We start from the raw sequence: 19,473 nt of genomic DNA, 5'->3' as shown, positions 1-19,473 counted from the left end.
GGAATGACAAATGGGTCATCGTTAAAACTTCCTGATTTAGTACTGCAAGACTTCTAAGTTTTTTGGAAATGAGGAGCTTTGCCAAATGAACGACTCCTTTTACAAGCTGTTACATGAAGCTCTTCAAATATTAAGCTTTTTTTTATTTTCTGTGGACCAAGACCCTGTGTACTCTGTCAAATTGGATTTAATTTCAGTAGCTAGATCCCTATTTTCTGTGGCATTGCTAAATGTTTCTCAGCAGCTTCAGATCATTAATAAAAGCGTTTTTGAGTTTTACTGGGATAAATGTTGCCTGTACAATAATTCATATTTTGCTCAGGGTTTTATTTGATGTTGTTTTGATGCTTTGTGGAAATTTTTCTGTGAGTGCATTTGAAAATTTTGTTGACCTTTCCTTGCTGAAGCTAAGTAATCAAATAGGAATAAGGTACTCTGCTGGTAATTAATATGCAAATGTTGTGAATGTCATGTAAGTGACATTTTACTACCTGCTACCAGCAGTTGACAGCATCTTGTGCTTGTGACAGGTAGGAAATCACGCCTCATGGCAGCAGTTTTGCAGGTGCTGTTGGGCAAGGTGGTAGCAGTACCCTGTGCTGATGAGCAGGGAGATACATGCCTGTTGTTGTCCTGAAAATGGGCAGATTTGTGGAACTCTGGCAAAAAAACCCCGCAAAAAACCAAACCAAAACCAAAACAAAACCAAAAAACAAACTGGTGATGGACAACAGCAAATTCTGTATTGAAACACCATTTATGGTAGCGTTGTACATAAAATTCCTGTTGGTGAAGTGGAGCTGCTGCATGGGGCAGGCTCAACGCACTCTTTGTCCAGCGTAAAGATGCTATGGTTTTGTTCTAGAGCAGCAATTGTCAGAATCTGAATCACAGCTGGATTGCTATTGGCCTGAAGCAAACAAAGGAGGTTCGTGTGGTAGAAGGATTGTGATGATCTAATTAGTTGGCTTTCATTTGGTTTGGTGAGAGAGGATTAGTGTACAGCATGAAACCTCTCAGAAAGAGCTTGGATGTTAACCTTGTTGGAGCTCTTGCCCTGGGAGGGTGAACTTGTCTTTAATTCCCGGCTGGTATTGTTCCATCCTAATATTCTGATCAAGTTACACGGATTGATTCAGCCCCATGGTAGTATGGAAATATTAATGGAAATTCCTCTCAGGAATGTATGAGCTATAAGCTATGCATAAGGGTTGCCACTGCCTTTGCATCTCTGTTGGGTTACTACTTGTGTCTAGCTCTTCAACTTGCCTTGAAGCAATGTGGATTGAGTTGCGCTGCATACATGCCTTTTCTATGTGTCTTTCCTGTGCCTAGTAATATTCTGTGTGTTGATAAAGGACTGATGAATATTTTAATAAGCTACAGAGATGTTTCAAGGTGTGATTTTCAAACTCTGTGCTGACAAGGCAACAAAATCACAAATAAGCTCTCTGTAACTTTGATATCTCTTGAAGAATGATTGAGCCACATTGCTTAATCATTAGTTTCCCTTTTGTTGCATGCTGTTGCATAAGTCTAGGGTGGTCTGATGATTATCATCTTGAGTGAATGCCAAAACTTGGTCCCAGCCCTGGTTTTGTAGTCATTCCTCCTTTCTTCTAACACAAGAAATATCTATTTGATGTTCCTCTGGCTTTTGCTGCAGGAAATAAGGTTGCATGTTTCAAATGTTGAGTGGAGATACAAACAAAATATCTTTGCTTCACTGGAGTTTGTGTATTGAGACCTGATTAGGAAAGACAACAGCATACAGGAATCTTGGAGCCCGTTGTGTTAAGACAAACAAGTTGGTGAAAGTTGCTGACTTGGAAAGCTCGGGAGGATTATTACCTGCATTTCTGTCCAACTTTGTCAGTCTTCCTCAGCTTAGTGTCTAGATAAAAAAACTTTCGGCTATCAACTTAAAAATTCCTTGTCTAATCAGAGTCCTTCAGTTGTTGAATAATGGAATCCATTTAGGTGTGTGGGAGTAGAGACATTGAGGCAATTCTTGGTCAAAGTTTGCTTGTGGATGCCAGTTCTCTGAGTGTCACCTCTGCTGGTCTCTTAATCTCACTCCTACGGCTCCGAAAGTAATGGGAAGGTACAAAGATAAATGTGTTCTTTCAGCTCTCAAATAAGCTTCCCTCTCTGGAAAACAGTGCCACAAGAGGGTGCTTGTGCGAGCGTGCTCTGTTAATTGGAAGGCTTTCCTGGCTCATTGGCACTCAGGAGAGTTAATAGGTTGAGGCAATGATCTTGAGGAATTAGTTGTAGCCAAGTGATCTTGCTTTATGGAGATGCTGGAAGAGCTGTGACAAGCTCTGTGATTAGTGAAATACAGTGGAGTTTTGGAGGCTGGAAACCATGATTCTCTGAAAATGTCACTCACAGCCTGAATATCTTTTCCTATTACCATGTTGTTGTGGTCTCTTTGCCTTTCTGTAATTAAGTCACTTCCCAGGCTGTTCAGCTGTGGTCTTCTGCACTGCAAGAAAACTTCACAGCTGATGCAAAACACTACCTGTCTGTAGCCTCTCTGGCCTAGGTTGGCCTGGAACTTCCTGCTCAATCCACTGCTTTCTTTTCAAATGCTTTATGTTGTAAAGAGGAGGAATGCAGAAGGGCTGAGGCGTTTTGTGAAATATGCCTGCAGAACTTGCACTGTGCTAAAGGCTGAGTGAAAAGCATGCAGGATCATCAGGAGTTTGGGGGGATGGAGTTGACATGAGAGGGAGGCAGGGGAAATGTAGATATTTGGATTATATGAAACATCTGAACCTTGTGCCAGCAGAACTAACAGAGTCCTTACTAATTCACAGTGGGACCGATCCCAGGCTTGACTTTCTTTGGGTTGGTGTTGCATGACCTTTCTGTTCTCTGCTCCCAGTTTTCCCCTGTGCTTGCTCTTCCAGCTGTTAAAGCCTGTCTGCCACCTTCATAATAATTCACCCCCTTGTTGTTTCCCCTCCTTAAAAAATTTAGGGGAGAAGGAGCGGGGAGGGAAACAAAACAAAAGTGTCTCTGTTGGGTTTTTTGCCACATGTGTGCATGATTTATGCCTCGCATCCTTTACCTGCATTTGTGCCAAAGCTGTCTTGTATTTTTGTGTGTAACATCATGGACTGTAATTCTGGATTTTTAAATGCTGTAGTAACACAAGTGATGTCCAGGAAAGTTTACGGATTAAAGCTGAAGAGTTGTTTGCAACAAAGTTAGCTGCTCAGTTAGCTACAGCAACAAATTATTATTTTTTTATCTTTTAGCGACAGCAATGCTTTAGAAAGCTCTGGAAGCCAAGCATCTTCACAGCTTCGTGTCTCAATAATTCTTTCATTTACCAGTGTGGGGAGAACTGGGGGAGAATAGCCTTTTCTGCAATCAACCTGTCCTGCCTCTTGTTATCCAGTCTTCAAGACTGGTGTTGACTGTTGAACTCTTGAAACTTTGATAGCCATTGTTCTAAGTGGCAAACTGGCATTTAGTCCAACCATGAATTGTACAAAAAAATAATGGAAGCAACCTTCAGAAGTGCCAGCTCAAGGCAGGGGGGAAAGAGCTTCCTCCTTTGTGGTCTCTTTCACAGCAAAGTGAGGATCTTTGGAGGCTTTTTACATCAAAGTTACTCTTAATGCATTATTTAGCCCTCTCAGCCCCTTTGTTGAGTGATAAAGGAAAATGGAATCATGGAATGGAATTATGGAATAATTTGGATTGGAAGGGATCTTTTGTGTTTAAACACAAAAAACCTGACAATAGGCATCTGAGTTACGTGGCAAGTAGGCCCTTCCAATTTTGGAATACCAGTTCCACAAATGCTGGCTAGAGCAGCCTCCTGTTCTGTTTGCAGGCTGTCTCCCAACACCATGGTGACACCCCACAAGAAGAGCATGCTGGGAAATGGGAACTATGATGTGAACGTGATCATGGCAGCACTTCAGACCAAAGGCTATGAGGCAGTTTGGTGGGACAAACGCAGGTACTGAGCAGCTGTGTCATTCTGTTTGTGAAAACAAGAAAAATACAAAGTTAAAAGTGCCAGAATATAACCTTACTGCTCTCTTACTTTCTGAACTCTTTCAGGGATGTTAATGTCATTGCCCTGTCTAATGTGATGGGCTTCATCATGAACCTGCCCTCCAGCCTTTGCTGGGGCCCCTTAAAGCTCCCCCTGAAGCGACAGCACTGGATCTGTGTCCGGGAGGTGGGAGGCACCTACTACAACCTCGACTCCAAACTCAAGGCACCAGAGTGGATTGGAGGTGAAAGTGAGCTCAGGTAGGATTCTTTATATCCTGTTCCTCCTACAACCCTGCCCTGTTGGAGGTGGGGAATCTGTCCTGCGTTGGTGGTTGAAACAATGGTCCACCTTCAGTAGCAAAGATTGCTACTGAAATAGCAATAAAGTTCTTGTGTCTGTACTTAAATTTATACTCCATTTGTGGGAAGCTCAGGAAACACTTTTGTCAGTGGTGATCCCTGAGCTCAGGAGAGCCTGACTTTGTGTCTCACATGCCTGGCTTTGTCACTAATGATGAAGGTAGAGGCCAAGTCTGGTATTAGTGAGTGACACCTGCAACCAGATGTGCAGTACCTCGCCCTCTCCTCCAATCTGAGACTATCAGCATCCCTTTGCCTCTTTAGTAGTGATCTATGTGCATGTGTGCCCAGCAAAAGGCTTTCCAGATGAGAAGTGCAGCCTTATTCCTGGCAGCAGTGGCAGCTGCTTGCTGGGAGTCACCTGCCTATGGAAGCGCTTCTGGCTTGACTCCACTCTTCAATTTTAACACAAGATGGTTGGTGTAATTACTTTGTAGTTGCCCCTCAGGTTCCTTTCCATCCTGTTCTAAAGGCTGCTAGCAACTTTGTTGCCTCAGTTAAACATGTTGTGAGGCGGGGCTTGCATACCAGTAGTATTTGCAGAGCCTACCGTGCCCATAATGTCTTGGTGAAATCAGTGTCAGCCTTTTGTTAACTTCTGCGATAAAGGAATGCAGTTCTGGAACTGGTGTGCAGAACTTCTGGTGGATTTTATCCTGGTTGTGCTGTTCTGCAGCAATTAATAAGAGCTTCTGATATGATGAATTTTGGAAATGTGGGACAGAAGATAGCAGAGAAAACATGGATTTGACTTTCATAATTACTGGAGTTAATAGTTAATTCTATTTTTGTCACCTTGGAAAATTGGAAAGTGGTATCTATATCATAGAATCATAGAACGGTTAGGGTTGGAAGGGATCTTAAAGATCATCTAGTTTGAACCCCCCTGCCATGGGCAGAGACACATCCCACTAGACCAGGTTGCTCTAAGTCCCATCCAACCTGGTTTCAAACACTTTCAGGAATGAGGCATCCACAACCTCCCTGAACAATATGGACCTCTCTGCTGAGGTTAAAGCCATGCTTATCTTATTCTGCAGTAACTTGCTAGTTTAGAGGTGTGTAGAATGAAGTTTAATATTTGGGCTCTTTTTTTTTTTGGTCAGAAAATAACTAAAGATGGCATGTGTGGGCTTCCCAGCCGTTTCTTGTAATGTTAGTAGAGTTAGTTACGTTTAGTTGTACAAGGTGATGAAGTTCTACATTCAGTAGTGCTTATTGCTGTTTCTCTTCACGACAGGAAATTTTTGAAACACCAGCTGAGAGGAAAGAACTGTGAACTCCTGCTGGTGGTGCCAGAGGAGGTGGAAGCACATCAGAGCTGGAGAGCTGATGTGTGACCCAGAGTGACTCTGTCCTCCACCTACAGCTCTTCCCCTTTACTGAATTCCCAATGTCTGAAACCTGGATAATGGTGCCCTGACTCTCCTCATCTGGAACTTCCTTCGTTAGGCTCTTCTCTTCCTTCCTTGGTGCAATAGGGCAACGGTGTAGGACATTGGGGGTGTTGGGTGGGGAAGAACTGAGGGCAGAGTGAAGGAAACTGGAAGGCAATCACTTCAGTTGGGAAGGCAGATGAGCTGTGTGTCCTTCAGCTTGCTGGAAGGCATTGTGCTCTTTGAAACTGGGCTTTGGGGCTCGGGTGTCTGGAAGCCTCTGGCTTCCTTTTTCACACATTGTTCAAGGTAGCATGATGGGACACTGCTCCCTCCAGGGCTTGCTGAGGAGGAGCACACTGCTGCCTCTTCACAAGTCTGTCCCTCCAAAACAAGTCGTTGTGAAGATGTTTGCAACTCCTTAGGGTCTCTCAGGACACTCTAAAACACTAGGAATGGTACGGTGCTCAGCACAACCCTCTGCTTCCTAGGGATGGTTTGTGCCAGGAATGAGAAAACAGTAATAAAAACAGCGTCATCTTTCAAGAACTTTGTTGGGTAGCTAGAGGATTCTTCCCCAGTGTCTCCAGGGATTTACGTATGTGCTGAGTGGTTGTTGGGCAGCACGTGGCTGGCTGAGGCTACGTGGAGACAGCAAGCGCAGGCTAATTGAGGAGTATCAAGTTTCTGGACTGCAGAGAGGCTGAGGTCTGTGTGGGTATCTTTGTGCTACATTGAGTTTTTTCTTTTTTTTTTTTAGTATCTATTTTGGTTTTCTGCATGATCACCCAGTTGTTCAGGGGCTACTCGGAGACAGGAATAAAACTTAAGGGGTTTTGAGAGGAATTCATTCCCTTGTAGTTTCCAGAAGTCTAGCCCACAGTCACAGATGTCGTGCAAAATGTCCCAGAAAGAGAAAAAGTTACAAAGGAAAAATCTGCTGAGGAGGAAAGCTTTTATAATAGTCAGGTTTGGGCCTTTTTGTAGTTACTGTCTGGTAACGTGGGACGTGCAGAGGGTCCACCAGAGCCTTTGAGCATTAGAGAGACCCTGGCCTGGCAGTTGAACCAACCTCCCTGTTAGTGTTAGCCAACCCACATTCCATTAATGGACAGATTGCTTTTTCCTCCTCTCCTTTCCATGGGGAAGAGTGACTAGGCACGGAGATGTTAAGAGGCATCTCTATCAGCTGTTTCCCTGTCCCTGGGGCAAGCTGTAGCTCAGTCATGCCTTCCACAGCAGGAGGAGGAAATGCTGAATTTAGATGAGACTTTGAAACATTCAGCGCTTCCTGGGCAAGCTGCAGTTTGCTTCCCTCTTTTTTATATGCAGGATGGTCTCAGTTCAGCCACAATCTCTGGGATGTGAAGGAGCTTGAAGGATCCTGCTCCATCGTGCAGGCAAGTCTCATTACTGGCATCTGAGCTTGCAAAAGAAGGGGTTGTAATAACTTCTTTTGGTTATTTTTCTCTGGAGAGCTCTGCAAATGCCTAAGTGGATGCTCAAAGCTGAGAGACCACCACATGCACCTTCCTAAGAGAACAGAAGCTGCATGGCAACAGGATTATGCTGTTCACCCACCCCAGGGCACCTGGCAAGCACCTTTTTGCAGCCTTCTGAGCACAGCCTCCCACAGCCAAGGGCAAATGGCTCTTTGGTTTTAAAGACCTGATGTTTCTATAAAAAGTCCTATTTCGTAACACATTCCACTGACCAATACCAGCTGGAGGAGTTTTGAAACACTTTACAGGCAGGATGCACAGCCTGCAGGCATCCTGCTCCTGACTTGAAGCCATTTCTTCAAGAGGGGAAAAATAAATCTCAACAGCAATGTTTTCTATGCTGATTGAAGTCGCACTTTGGAGAACCCCTGTTAGCATGGGAACTGCAAGCCAATGGATCAGTGCACAATATGCAAAGATGTTTTAAAGTATTTTGAGGCTACTTTCCTCTCCTTCTGTGTCAGCACCTTTTCCTTGGGGGAGGGGCAACAAGTGTGATCCAGCTGCTCAGGTAAAGGGAAAGCGTAGAATCACACCCCTGGAGAGGCAAGCCCGTCCAGTCCCACCACTTGGGAGTGGGGAACCCCCGTTTGTTTTCTTGCTTGTTTGGTTTTGTTAGAGCCTGGTCTTGGGTTTGTTTACAGAGATGTATTTTGTTTAACCAAATACTAAAAATGGAAAAAAAAAACAACCAACACATTTCCATATAAATGTCCTATCACTTCTGTATGTTCAGCTGAATTGTTCTGTAACAAAGTATGTAAAGGAAAAATAAATTTTTTTTTCTTTGGTTACAAAATGATCTGGAGTTATCAACCTCAACAGTTGGTGAGTGGTGCTGAGGCAGAATCACCTCTGAGTGCTCTTGTAAGCCATGCAAAGCTGCCTCAGCCACCTGAAGGTGACATACATGTGTCTGCTCCTTCACCCATAGCCAGACCATGTGTGAAATGGAAGGGTCTCCACCCACAAAGCCGCCAACAGCTCCGGAAGAACTGAGCCTCCCTAAAGGACATCTATTAAAACCACACTGCTCAGGTTGGATTTATTTAATATTCAATACAAAAGAATCTGCAGCAGGTATCTGAAGTTGTACTTTACGAGGCAGAGGGTCAGCGCAGATGTGACCCGGCCTGCCGCTCCCTCGCCACTCGCACACACTCCGAGTTGCCGGCAAAGTGTTTGCACACGCGCACCTTCCCAGGGAGCGTTCCCCTTCTCCACAGGGTACAGTTCCCCACACCCCTCCTTCCTTTGCTTCACCTGCTGGGAAGGTCCCTCTTCCTCCCACCACCGCTGTCCATTGGCTCCTGGTCGGAGCCTGTGCCCGGGGGTGGTTGCGTAGGGGGCACGAGGAGGCGGGAAGAGGAACTCCCCCAGTTCACGTCTGTGAGGGGCTCTGGCAAAGTGATTGGGTAAAAGGAAAGAATCGCGACTTCTACATGGGGGGAGGATGCAGACAGGAGCTCTCATCAGGTCCAGAGGCGGGGGGGGTCATCCCCCTCACACACACACACGTTATGAACAGGTCAATGTCCCAGAGGAGAACCAAAAATAAAAACCAATGGGGAAAAATAAAATAAAATGCCCTGACCCAACAAATCAACAGTTCAGTAAATCATCATCTCAAAGTCTTCCCCACATGATATGAATCCAACGCAGCTCCCACAACTTAGATTTTTCCTGACAGTGGTGGCAGGCCCCCTGGCATTCCCCCTGAGAGCCCTGTGTTGGGTCCAAGGAGGATCTGGAAGGAAAAGAGACAGCTCAGGGGTTGCAAGGACATGGAGGGACTGCCCTGTGTCCCCTCCCCTCTGCAGCCACTCAGCAGGACACCACAGAGAGCCACAGCGCTTACAATATGGATTCTCCTGCTGCCACAAAAGCTAAGTTTAATGCTCAACCCCCCTCCAAATGCATATGGGGCAGGCTTGAATGTTGCTGTGTTAAGCCCACGTGTGCCTCAATGCATATTTTAGCAGGTGGTGTTTTCCATGGGATTGTTCCTGGGAATTGCAAGATGATCCCATTGAAACATCTGACCAGAGCACCTGGTGGGATGACCCACAACACACCATGAACCACAATGTGTAACAAACCCTGCTCTTCCTCTTCCCCAAGCTCCTCCCACAGCTGGTAGCCAGGAGGAGGTGAGGGCACCCCAAGCCAACGCTGGAGGGCCATGCGGGTCGCCCCCCTCCTCCCCGGTCGCTGCTGCAGCTGCTGCTGTTGCTCCATCTGCAGTTTTTCAGTTTCAAAGACAACAGGAAGAACCAGAATCATGAAGGAGGTGGTCCCGATCCACAGAGCCGCCCTGGAGAATCTGAGGAGGAGAAAGCACGTGAGGAGTGAGAACCGGTGCCTGAGCTGCTGTTTGCAGGTGCGAGGCTTTCCCCGTGTTCCCTCTCCTCAGACAAAAGCCCCTCCACCTCCACCCATCCAAGGCTGAAAGTAATTTTTTAATCACTGGTATTAAATACATTTGGAATTCTATATTTTATGAAATCACAATCCTGTATATTGCAGAAGATTCATACAGCATTTTTAGCAATAACAATTCAGAATGATAGGCAAAGATCAATGTAAAGATTCCACTTTTAGCAGTGCTAAATATTCTTTTCTATAAGCAACTTCCCTACTTTTATTTAAATCAAAATATCTCTTGTATAAAAAGATGGGGTTTGGCTTGATAACTCTATTTTGGATTTTCACATATCCACAGAACTACCTTTGTTATTTTCAAGTCTCTACAGTTAATCTCTAACTTTATTAAAATGGATTTTGGAAATACAGTAATCCTAGCAAAAGCCCATAAATGACGAGTTTTTATTTTCCCAGGTAGAAACACTGAAGCCTAAGAGAAAATCAGGAAGAATCAGCATTAGAATGATAGAGTTTCTAGTTATGTCACTATCTAGTCTCAGATAATTTGATCACAAATTTCATCCTTTAAAACCAAACAGCAAATACTTCATATTCACTACGACGATGGGTTTTAAAAAGTTATTTAGTCTCTTTATCCTGCAGTGACTTCACGTGTGAAATCTCATGATTCATTCTCATTCCCTCAGTGGATACAGAATTCAATTCTACTCGAGTACCAGTGTGAATAAGGATCAGCAGCAGGATCAGGCCTATTAGCTGCTTGAAACATCTACTGAGTAACCTGATTTATCCTAACCAAATGGCTCATTAGTTCAGGCAGCAAGAAAATGTTTGTGTGTTGCTGAAGTTGTGCAAGGCTGTCATATAGAGTTTGCTGTTACTCAGCTGTCAGTCACTCAAGCATGCACAGACTGGACTGTTCATTAATTACAGAAACAGCCACATTCAAGCATGTTTGGGAAAAAAACGTATGTTCCCAAATTTCTTATAAACTCTGATACTCTTCTTTGTTACCACGATGTGAATGCTTTTCTCTTCCTGTCCCAAGTTGCAGTGCTCAGCCCCAGTCATGCCCATACAATTCATTACTTGTGCTTTATTACCAGAATTAGACTAAGCTGCAAATTTTCAATTGTATGTGCACACTTAATTCCCATGAATAGTATGAATATTCCTTTGATACAGTAAGCTTGACTTTGGTAGATCAGTGAACTAAACATATTTTAAACACCCTGAATAATTAAATCCATATTTATGGATTTAGCACTGGAACTAATTTGGAAGTTGCCCTTTGACTACTAAGATGTGAGTAAATTATAGGATTGTTTAGAGAGATGAGGAGAGATAATTACATTTCACTCGACTTCTGTAAGCACACAAGGCATGAAGTCTATTTTTCCAATCTTTAATTAATGACATCCTGCAAAAAATTCTGTAGTTCTCTCACTGCAGTCAGAACTTTTCTTGTACAAAATAAGCACAGAAGAGAAAAAAACAGGATCACAGCTTTTATCAGGCTGCTCTGCCCAGTATGACTGGCAGAATATGGAAAAAGTCTCCACTGCAGCTTCATGAGAAATTGCCTATGAGTTTTATAGGCCTCCTAGAACTCCAGAAGTGCAGGATGAAGGAGATGGTCTTTGCAGGAGCCCAAAATTTTAATTATTTGGAATGCTACAGGCTAATCTGTAATGCTTAAAATAGCTGATGACTCCAGGATGATGACTAATCTGCTGCAGGTTTTATTGCTTGTCTCTTAGAGACATGTGGAGGAAAACTCTAGGAATTGGAGACCCAGAGAACTACAAGAGGTAGAATCAGACTGTATCTTGACTGACATTGCCCCAAACCCAAGTTACTGGTGCATTATATGCAAGAGATGGTGTCAGCTCAGGTTTTTATTTGCTTAGATTACTTGTCTCAGTTGCCTGTATCACTGGCTAAAATCATTCAGTAGAGCACAGGAATTATTATTACTATGTATTTTTATACAGGGGGGGTAGGCTTGAGGCTTTTAAGCATGTTTATAAAACAGCCTTTTACCTTCCTAGTTTTCATTCATCATATATTTTTTTCTTGATTAAAAAAGTGTACTTTTTAGGACTACTGAGATAAAGACAGAATGGTGTGAACTATTTTTGAAATAGAAATAATGGCAATATACTTAAGCAAAGGACTACAACTTCTTTGCCCACATTCATATAGTTTGTGACAATTTTTTGGGTTTATATGCAGTACATTTTTAAAGGAACATGCTCCTTTTTTAGATGATTCCTTCAATCCCCCGGTGGAGTGGAATGTGTTCTTTACTGTATCTGCAGGGTCTCTGAGAGGACACAGTGGTATTTCTGGCAGAAGTTTGCACATAACTTTAAAACACTCTTATTTCAGACTCTACACTATATATAGATTGCCAGTTAATCCCATTCAAATGAATAAAAGAATATGCAATTTATCACCATTGTGTCATCATTCTATGAATGAAAATTTGAACAGTTCTTCCAAGTATTAGAACTCCCAAATTCAAGATTGGTCAATAAAATGGCCACGTGCATGATCTGTAAAAATGCTTTCTTCTGCTAATGTCAAGATAGTTTTGAAGTGTGGAATATCCACACCGCAGATGTATAGGAATGGGCAGCAGGCAGTTGCTGCTTAGTGTCATCAAGAGGCTGATACCAGAGCCAAATATGTGCTTGGGAAATGCTGTGGACTTAGGCAGGGTAAGTTACAAGAGAGAGCAAGCAAAAGAACTTAAACATATTTGGACAGACATAGATGAAACTTTCCTGTGCCAGTGAGGACTTAAATTATAAACTCTCATAGAATATATATGTTTTGTATATGTATCAAAATATGTTTGTTTTGCTTAATTACATGTTCTAAGTGATTAACCTGGCATTTTAAAAATAGACTTTTAATAACCAGTGTCTTCTACTTATCTGCTGAAAATTACACTGTTAGAACAAGATTTGATCTCAGTGACATAAATATAAATCGGGAAGAATTACTGAAATTATGCCACTATGAAAAGCAGAAAAGTTACAAAGCAGAGCTGAATGCTGTGTGTCCTAACTATTCCAGCATCTAAGAGTCTTGGTCAATTATGATCTTTCAAAAATGGCCAGTAAATGAAAGACAAAAGAAACTGATTTGATATATAGGACCACAAAGATTATATAAAGTTGTGCAAGTAAGTATGGGTGAGTGTGTCTAATGGTATTCAGTTACTGCCATATTTCATTTGCAAAATTACTTGAAGCAGTTTTTATTGCACAGTAAAAGGTTTTCAGACTTGTCTTCTCAGGGTTTAGGAAAAATGTCCCTTTTCCAACACATCTGGAGACTGTACCTCTGTAAGAAAGTGATTTCTTTTCTCTGGAAATGTTCCTGTTCTTTTATATATTGCATTTATTTTATTCACCTCTTTTGACTTGTTACCAGTTTATGAATAGGGATTCTTGAGCCATTAGGACATACTCCTACTTCATGACACAAGTTTTACCATGCAAAGCTCAACCTCTACAGTATGGTCTTTTCTGATTGATTACCAAACAATAATTAATGTTGAGGTGAAGTGTGCATCACTTTCACCATGAGATAGAAGTAGTTACCTCATTTCACTGTATATATGTATTTAAAAATCTGCCCATACAAATATTGAAAAAAAGAGCAGTTGGTCCGCAAGATGAACAATATAGCACATGAAGCAAAAAGCCCAAGGACAGAGTGGAAAGCTGTGATTTCTTACTTGAGGAGAATGAGAAGTACACAATTCTTAAGTATTCTTTTTAAACAGTAGTATTCTCCAGTCTTGAAAATCATAAATGACACATGGCTGAAAAGAAAAGAGAGGATAAGCCAAGAATTTAAGTTCTGAAACTGATAAAGCTTCTTTAGGTAACTCACTATAAATATTATCATATAATTAAAAGGGTTGAAAGTAGCCCATCAAGCTAGGTGAATTGATGTGTCTCATATATAGTATTTTTACCTAGACTTCACCAGAGAAACCATAAACAAAAGACTGTGAAGGCCTCAGCTCAAATGAGTTCTGGCAAGCTTGGATTCTTGTGAAGACACTTGTCACCAAGGATTCAAAAATGAAACTGTATCCAAGAGACATCTAAAAGTTAGGAGTGAATAACAGGGAGGGACCAATTTTCAGGTAAAGCAAGTGATAACGGTGAGCTAAGAAACTGAAGTATAACAACTCCATTTTAAATTATACAAGCAGGTAAATAAAAATGAGGAAGCAAACATCATTCCCACTTTGAGAAAGTCTGTGTTTGAGGCTGAATTTGCCTCAGTTTCAACATGCTGGGCCTGTTGGTGCTCCACAGAGAGCTCTGAGCAAGAGCAGAGATGTAGTTCAGGCTTTGCAGCTCAGTGGTGAAAACTTCCAGACGTTATCTGAGGTAGATACAGCCAGGGCAAGAGCTGCCAGAGCCTCTCACTCTATTTCCCTCTGAAACAGTAGATATGAAAATATCTGCCACTTGTAGAAGGGTGAGTTTGGGAAAAAATGTAGTTGTAAAGGGCTGTGACTAGGAAGAAACCATCAGCTTCTACAGCCATCAGTCTTGTTCATCAGAAACAGGAGTATGTGTGATCACCTCTTCTAGCAAATACATCTACTAAAGTCACATACACCAAAAGCCTCCATATTAAGCATTTCCCTCAAACATTACAGTTCAATAAGGTTTTGTATTTTAAATATTCTGTTTAAGATTTTAAAGCCAGAGAGAGACAATTGTGCTCCACTGAAGTTTTAAAGAAATTTGAAATGAGATTATAATAAAATCATCACAGACTGGTTTGTGTTGGAAGGTACCTTAAAGATCATCTAGTTCCAACCCCCCTGCATGGGCTCATAATTATGCTCTGCTTGCCTCACAGAAATGAGAATAGGTCTTGTTTTTCTTTCAGAAGTTGTAAATTGGTGCCAGACTATATGGAGTGATGCTTTTGAGAATTCAGAAAGAACACTTAAGATTTAACATGTATTTTTCATTAATCCAAACATAGTGCACTCCGTTTAAATGTCAGTTTTTCTTGTACGGAAAGAAGACATTCACATTGTACTTATTAAATTTTAATTAAACTGTGTATATCTAGGAAATTAATGTTTCTACTGTAAACATTATGTGGGTCAGCTGTATTAAAGTATTTAATGTTTTTTTTAGAAGATGTTTGCATTTTAATCTGTTTTCAGGGAATGATCAGTTGAGCATTCTAGCATATCTGAAACTTGAATTTCAACACCATTGCCTTGGTAATAGGATGTTCTCCAGCTTATGCATCCTTACAGTGAGAATGTATAAAATGAAAACAATAGGAGGTCAAATCTGGTTGTAGCCTGAGTAAGAATTTTAGGATTGAATGTAGCAAATCATAATGCATAGTACTAATTAGGAGACTTTTAGTCTTAGCATAATCTTCTTCAGGGTAAGATTGAGGCGCGGTGGTTGCCAGCAGATGGTTGCCACCATAGATCCATGTGATACATACAACAGAGTTCTATGGTATGGTAATCTCTCCAACAGCAGAATTACTCATTGTTCCCAAACATCTGACTGTTCCTAGAAGGGCAGCTGTCACTCTCAGAGCAATTTTGCACCCAGACTCTCTAGGGGGAGGGAGGAAGAGATTGAGCCATTATACTTCACTTCTCCTGTGTGCCTAAAACAACTTAGAAACCCTAACAGAGAACCAATTCGAGCCCGATCTTCATTCCCCTTTTTTGTACCTACTTAGCACCTTGTGAGTGGCTCTGCCTCCTCTGTTTGGTTAAGGAAAGGAAAGGCAGGGCTGGGCCATAGCTCCTCATGTTCTCAGGCTGCTGTATGACTTAGTTTATCAAGCATATATAGGTCCTTCCATCAAGCCTTCAGTTCAGTCAGAAAAGAGAGGTTTTCTTCCCCCTCTGCAGAAGAATGCTATGCCATTGTAAATGTTGAGGCAGATTATTAGGAAGATTTGCAAGAATAACTACTTTCAATGGTCACATTCAATTTAAAGAAAAGAAATATAATTGGTATTTGCATAGAAGAAAATGGATGAATTTAAATTTTAGTTGATTATAATTATTGTCATCGTAATCATCATCATTATCTTTGTATGTCTAAATGACTGATTCAAAGAAGAATTTTAACACATTTCACATGTCAGTGCAATTCTTCTCTGCTTTGTGCTTTAGTGCTTGGGGTTTTTCATTTGCTTTTTTCAGTCTGAACTTCTCATGGAATCTATTGTAATCTTTGCAAAAGGTGGAAAGATGTTTCAAAAGAACTCAAATCTAGAAGTATTACACATGTACTTTTTTTTTTTTTAATCAAATATTATCAAATTATAGAAAAAAACTGATACATAGACACTGTGCAATGGCTTTTCAAAATGTTAAGAAAGAGATTCTAAACAGTGACGTCCTGCCTGAGCCAGGGCTGTTTGACCAGCTAAGGGATGTTAAACAGTGATAGTGACATGCAAATTAGTAGGTGAACTAACTTAAGTCGTCGTGCATTCAAATGAAGTTATCATTCAAAAAGCTGGCTAATAACTGGAACTGCATGTAGGCATTTTGCTCCTAAAGATTTTCAAAGTTACTAGTATTTTGTTTTATTTCAGTAATATGAAATAATAAGTATCTCATCACAGCTGGTATTTAACGATGTATTCCATGTCCTTGTTGCTACAGTAGAAAGTGTGCGTTCCACTAACAAATCTATAGTGTGTGAGGTTCTGGACAATGATGAAGACCTCAGATCCACAAAGTCTGTTGGTGAAAGCAGCTTCTTTCTTGCTGAGTTTACATCATATCAAAACACAGATGAGCACTCGGGATGACAGAGGCCCTGTGCAAGACCCCTGTGCATAGCAAAGACATGGAAATGTTTTACAGTTGCTGTTTCCCTGATAACTTTGACATGACTATGAAAAGAATGCATTTGCAACAGAAGGATCATGTGTAAAGGAGAAGCCAGAAGGCTAGCACTGTGCTTCCTGCTCTCCAGTCCGACGCACCAAGTGTAGGGTGGTAGATACATCTTTATTCTTAGGACCATCAACTCACCAACTGTTTATGTACCAGGCACATCTGCCTTGGGTGGTCCTGCCAGGCTGTAAGCGAGCAGTGAAGTTGGATGCAATGTTACACAATGCTAAAGAGTACATTAATGTCACAAGAGTATTGTTATGTGGAGCAAGGAGAAGAAGAGCTCCAAAACAAGGCTTTTCAGTCTTCTGTTAAATAATAGCTAGGATGGGTAGTCTCTTCCATAAGGACTAGTAACTCTAGTGTTAAAATCTTGTTTCTGACCAAGGTTACTGTGACTTGTGAAAACAATTGCTCCCTGTAGTCTTGCAGATGGCAGTTTCCTGATAGTCTGTTTTCAGATGGTTTCCTGGATGACAAGGAATTCCTTAAATAGGAATTAAATTACGGTGTCTTCTTACTTCCTTGGGATGAGTAGAAGTATGTTCATGCCACTATACAGAAAGACACCAGCAACTTTAAAAAAACATGTTTTGAACTGTAAATAATGACAGAACAGATGCAACTGCCCAAGACATGAACTAAGCAGGAGATAACCTGTTGTAAGGATTCTTCTGAACTGCCTGCTGTCAGAAAGACTGACAATTGAACTGCAGCACAGGTACTTTACACCTCTGGCCAAAAGACAGACTGAAGTTTTGAGAGCCTTCTGTTTCCTCACCTATGTCCAGCAATTTGAATAGTTAACATATGCTTTGTATATGAAAGAATTGCAGCTACCAGATACTGGAATCTAATAAGTTTCTTTTAATGGAAAACATCTAGCAAACCCAGCATTCCTTCATGCACTGAAGTGACAACAATGTGTTCATCAAAATTAATTATTAAAATAGCAAAGAATATTGGTGTCTGAAGCTCATTCTTGCTCTATCACTTCTAAGCAAAAAGATTTCTTTGATTCTCAAGAACTAGGGTTTTTGGTTGGTTTTTTTTTTTTTTTCATTCTTTTGCTTATATTCTTACTTGGAGATTAAACAGTATCTAAATTATAAAAACCAGTAAAAAAATAAATTAAAAAATCTGTATTTAAAACTATGTCCTACACTTACATTTTAGGAAAAAGAAGTATTTGAATTGTACTACACTATACTCTGTTCTATATGCATAAACTGTGAAAAAAAAAGGAAGATCTTGTCAAAGCATATTTTAAATAATGATGGGTATAATTTAATCAAATGGTAACACATTCCTTTAGAAAAACTCTGAATAAATTTCTTTTGCAGTCTTCCTCAGTTCAAAATACCCTACACTTCATGGCATTGTAATACTGTAGTGGTCTCATAGGGTACTGAAAGGTTTCAGCATTATAAATATGGGTAAGGATAATTTTTAAATACTCAAATTACAGGAGGGTTGTGCATTAAATAATAATGATGACAGGTGTTTCAACCTGTACTTGTGGCCTGATCCTCCTTATGCCTCCACAAGTCACTGGTATTTCCATCAGAAAGTCAATGAAGTTAAAGCATATAAAGCCAGTTTTATATAAGAACATGTATTTCTTTGTCAATGTATGTATGTCACAACAACCTTGATGGGGAAGTAAGAAAGGAAAAAACAGTAGAGAAAGTCAGTAATGTCTCCTGAAGATGAAGAAAGACACGGCGCCCCCGCAGGGCTGCAGGGAGGCAGCGACCCCTGGCGGCGGGAGGAGCGCCCGCCTCCCCGCTCCTGGGGTCCCCCCGGTCCCACCGCCCCCCCTCCCCCAGCATCACCCTTTGCGTGACAAACAGCCGCAGAATCCGGTTTGAAATGCACATGTTTATGGAACGGCGGAAAAACCCTCGAGAACAAGCAACTCCAGCATCCTACTGGCCAAAGGCAAGCGGTGACACTGTACAAGCCCCCAGGCTCTCCTGCAGGTAGAGACCTTGGGGCGTTGTGGGGGTCTCCCCGCGTTTTCAAGCGCAGGGATGTCCCCCCTGGAGGCAAATCTCTATCACCGGCAGCCAGGCTGCCTTAGGAAAGAGGGGACCAGCCGCTGGGCTGCGGGGAGGGAACGTGGCAAGGCAAAATGCTCCGAAAAACGACGTGAGCATTAATTAACAGTGTTGTGTCGTACCGGCAGCACCAGGCGGTGCTGGAGGCACCTTGTCACTCAAGGTCCCAGGGAAGAAAGTACCTATGCAAAGTACCATCACAGCCAGGAGGCCCTGGCCTGGCCTGGCCCAGGCTCAGAGCCACCTGCCCCTGTCCTCCACTCTCCTCTTGCTCTTCACTTCCTCCTCTGGCTGTGGAGCTTCAGCTTCTCCAGCTCCTTCTCCATCAGGTGGGATTCAGCTGTGGTCTCGGAGAGCTGCAACACACGGTGGACAATGACATGGGTGAGCTGCTCCTCCAACCAGGCTAACCCCAGACTGGCCACCTTGGACATGTGTGGCAGGACATGAAGGTTACTGAGAGGGCTCAGAGGTGGCTCTCCCCTCAAAGAAGCACCTTGTGCTGTGGCAGGGCAAGCAGCCAGGCATTTGTGCCTCAGAAGTTCTTTCCAGTTTCTTGGCACAACCTGACACACGTGTCTTGGCACACATGTCTTCTATTTCACTGAAACCGTTTTGAGATTTTAAGCATGAAAGCTGTGATCTCTGGGTAAGGCTGAATTTCAGTTTATTTAGGGCTTGGGAATCCTTTCATCCATAGGTTTACATGTTGAATAGATGTCACACCACTTGTCAGAGCAGAAGGAAACTTTCATCTCCTGTGACCAGAAAGGGTGGCTATAGCTTAGTTTCACAGTTAGGGCAGAGCCCAGAGTGGCAAGAAAAATGCCTTGCTC

The 19,473-nt window shown here is 42.0% G+C and overlaps 3 protein-coding genes across 3 annotated transcripts in view; 1 reads left to right on the top strand and 2 right to left on the bottom strand.

Annotated features, from left to right (window-relative positions):
- JOSD1 (Josephin domain containing 1) overlaps positions 1-5,720 on the top strand; it is a 6,474-nt gene extending 754 nt beyond the window's left edge. Inside the window, exons 2-4 of the mRNA XM_010004053.1 lie at positions 3,851-3,979; positions 4,084-4,278; positions 5,621-5,720. Of these exons, the coding sequence (XP_010002355.1) occupies positions 3,851-3,979; positions 4,084-4,278; positions 5,621-5,720 (424 nt within the window). The remainder of the gene's footprint in view (positions 1-3,850; positions 3,980-4,083; positions 4,279-5,620) is intronic.
- Positions 5,721-8,930: 3,210 nt separating this feature from the next.
- TOMM22 (translocase of outer mitochondrial membrane 22 homolog (yeast)) lies at positions 8,931-18,457 on the bottom strand. The gene is made up of 3 exons (XM_010006054.1): positions 18,390-18,457; positions 9,468-9,581; positions 8,931-9,009 (listed from the first exon to the last, which is right to left on the bottom strand). The coding sequence occupies exons 1-3, from the start codon at positions 18,455-18,457 to the stop codon at positions 8,931-8,933; spliced, it is 261 nt and encodes an 86-aa protein (XP_010004356.1).
- Positions 18,458-18,912: 455 nt separating this feature from the next.
- Positions 18,913-19,473, bottom strand: part of CBY1 (chibby homolog 1 (Drosophila)) — a 4,572-nt gene continuing 4,011 nt past the window's right edge. The window contains exon 4 of the mRNA XM_010005947.1: positions 18,913-18,993. Coding sequence (XP_010004249.1) covers positions 18,913-18,993 — 81 coding nt within the window. The remainder of the gene's footprint in view (positions 18,994-19,473) is intronic.

Source organism: Chaetura pelagica, unplaced genomic scaffold (assembly GCF_000747805.2).
Source record: "Chaetura pelagica isolate M959 unplaced genomic scaffold, ChaPel_1.0 scaffold530, whole genome shotgun sequence".
Taxonomy (NCBI): domain Eukaryota; kingdom Metazoa; phylum Chordata; class Aves; order Apodiformes; family Apodidae; genus Chaetura; species Chaetura pelagica.
Note: the sequence above shows the minus strand (reverse complement) of the source record. Positions and strands in the feature narration are given on the sequence as shown.

What these genes read in the sequence shown, in the direction of transcription:
- TOMM22 (XM_010006054.1), bottom strand. Translation starts at nt 18,457, where the DNA reads ATGTGCATTTCAAACCGGATTCTGCGGCTGTTTGTCACGCAAAGGGTG. An exon ending in ATGCTGGGGGAGGGGGGGCG is followed by an intron (nt 9,582 to 18,389) that starts GTGGGACCGGGG and finishes TCTCCTCCTCAG; the next exon opens with ATTCTCCAGGGCGGCTCTGT. An exon ending in CAGCAGCAGCTGCAGCAGCG is followed by an intron (nt 9,010 to 9,467) that starts ACCGGGGAGGAG and finishes TCTCTTTTCCTT; the next exon opens with CCAGATCCTCCTTGGACCCA.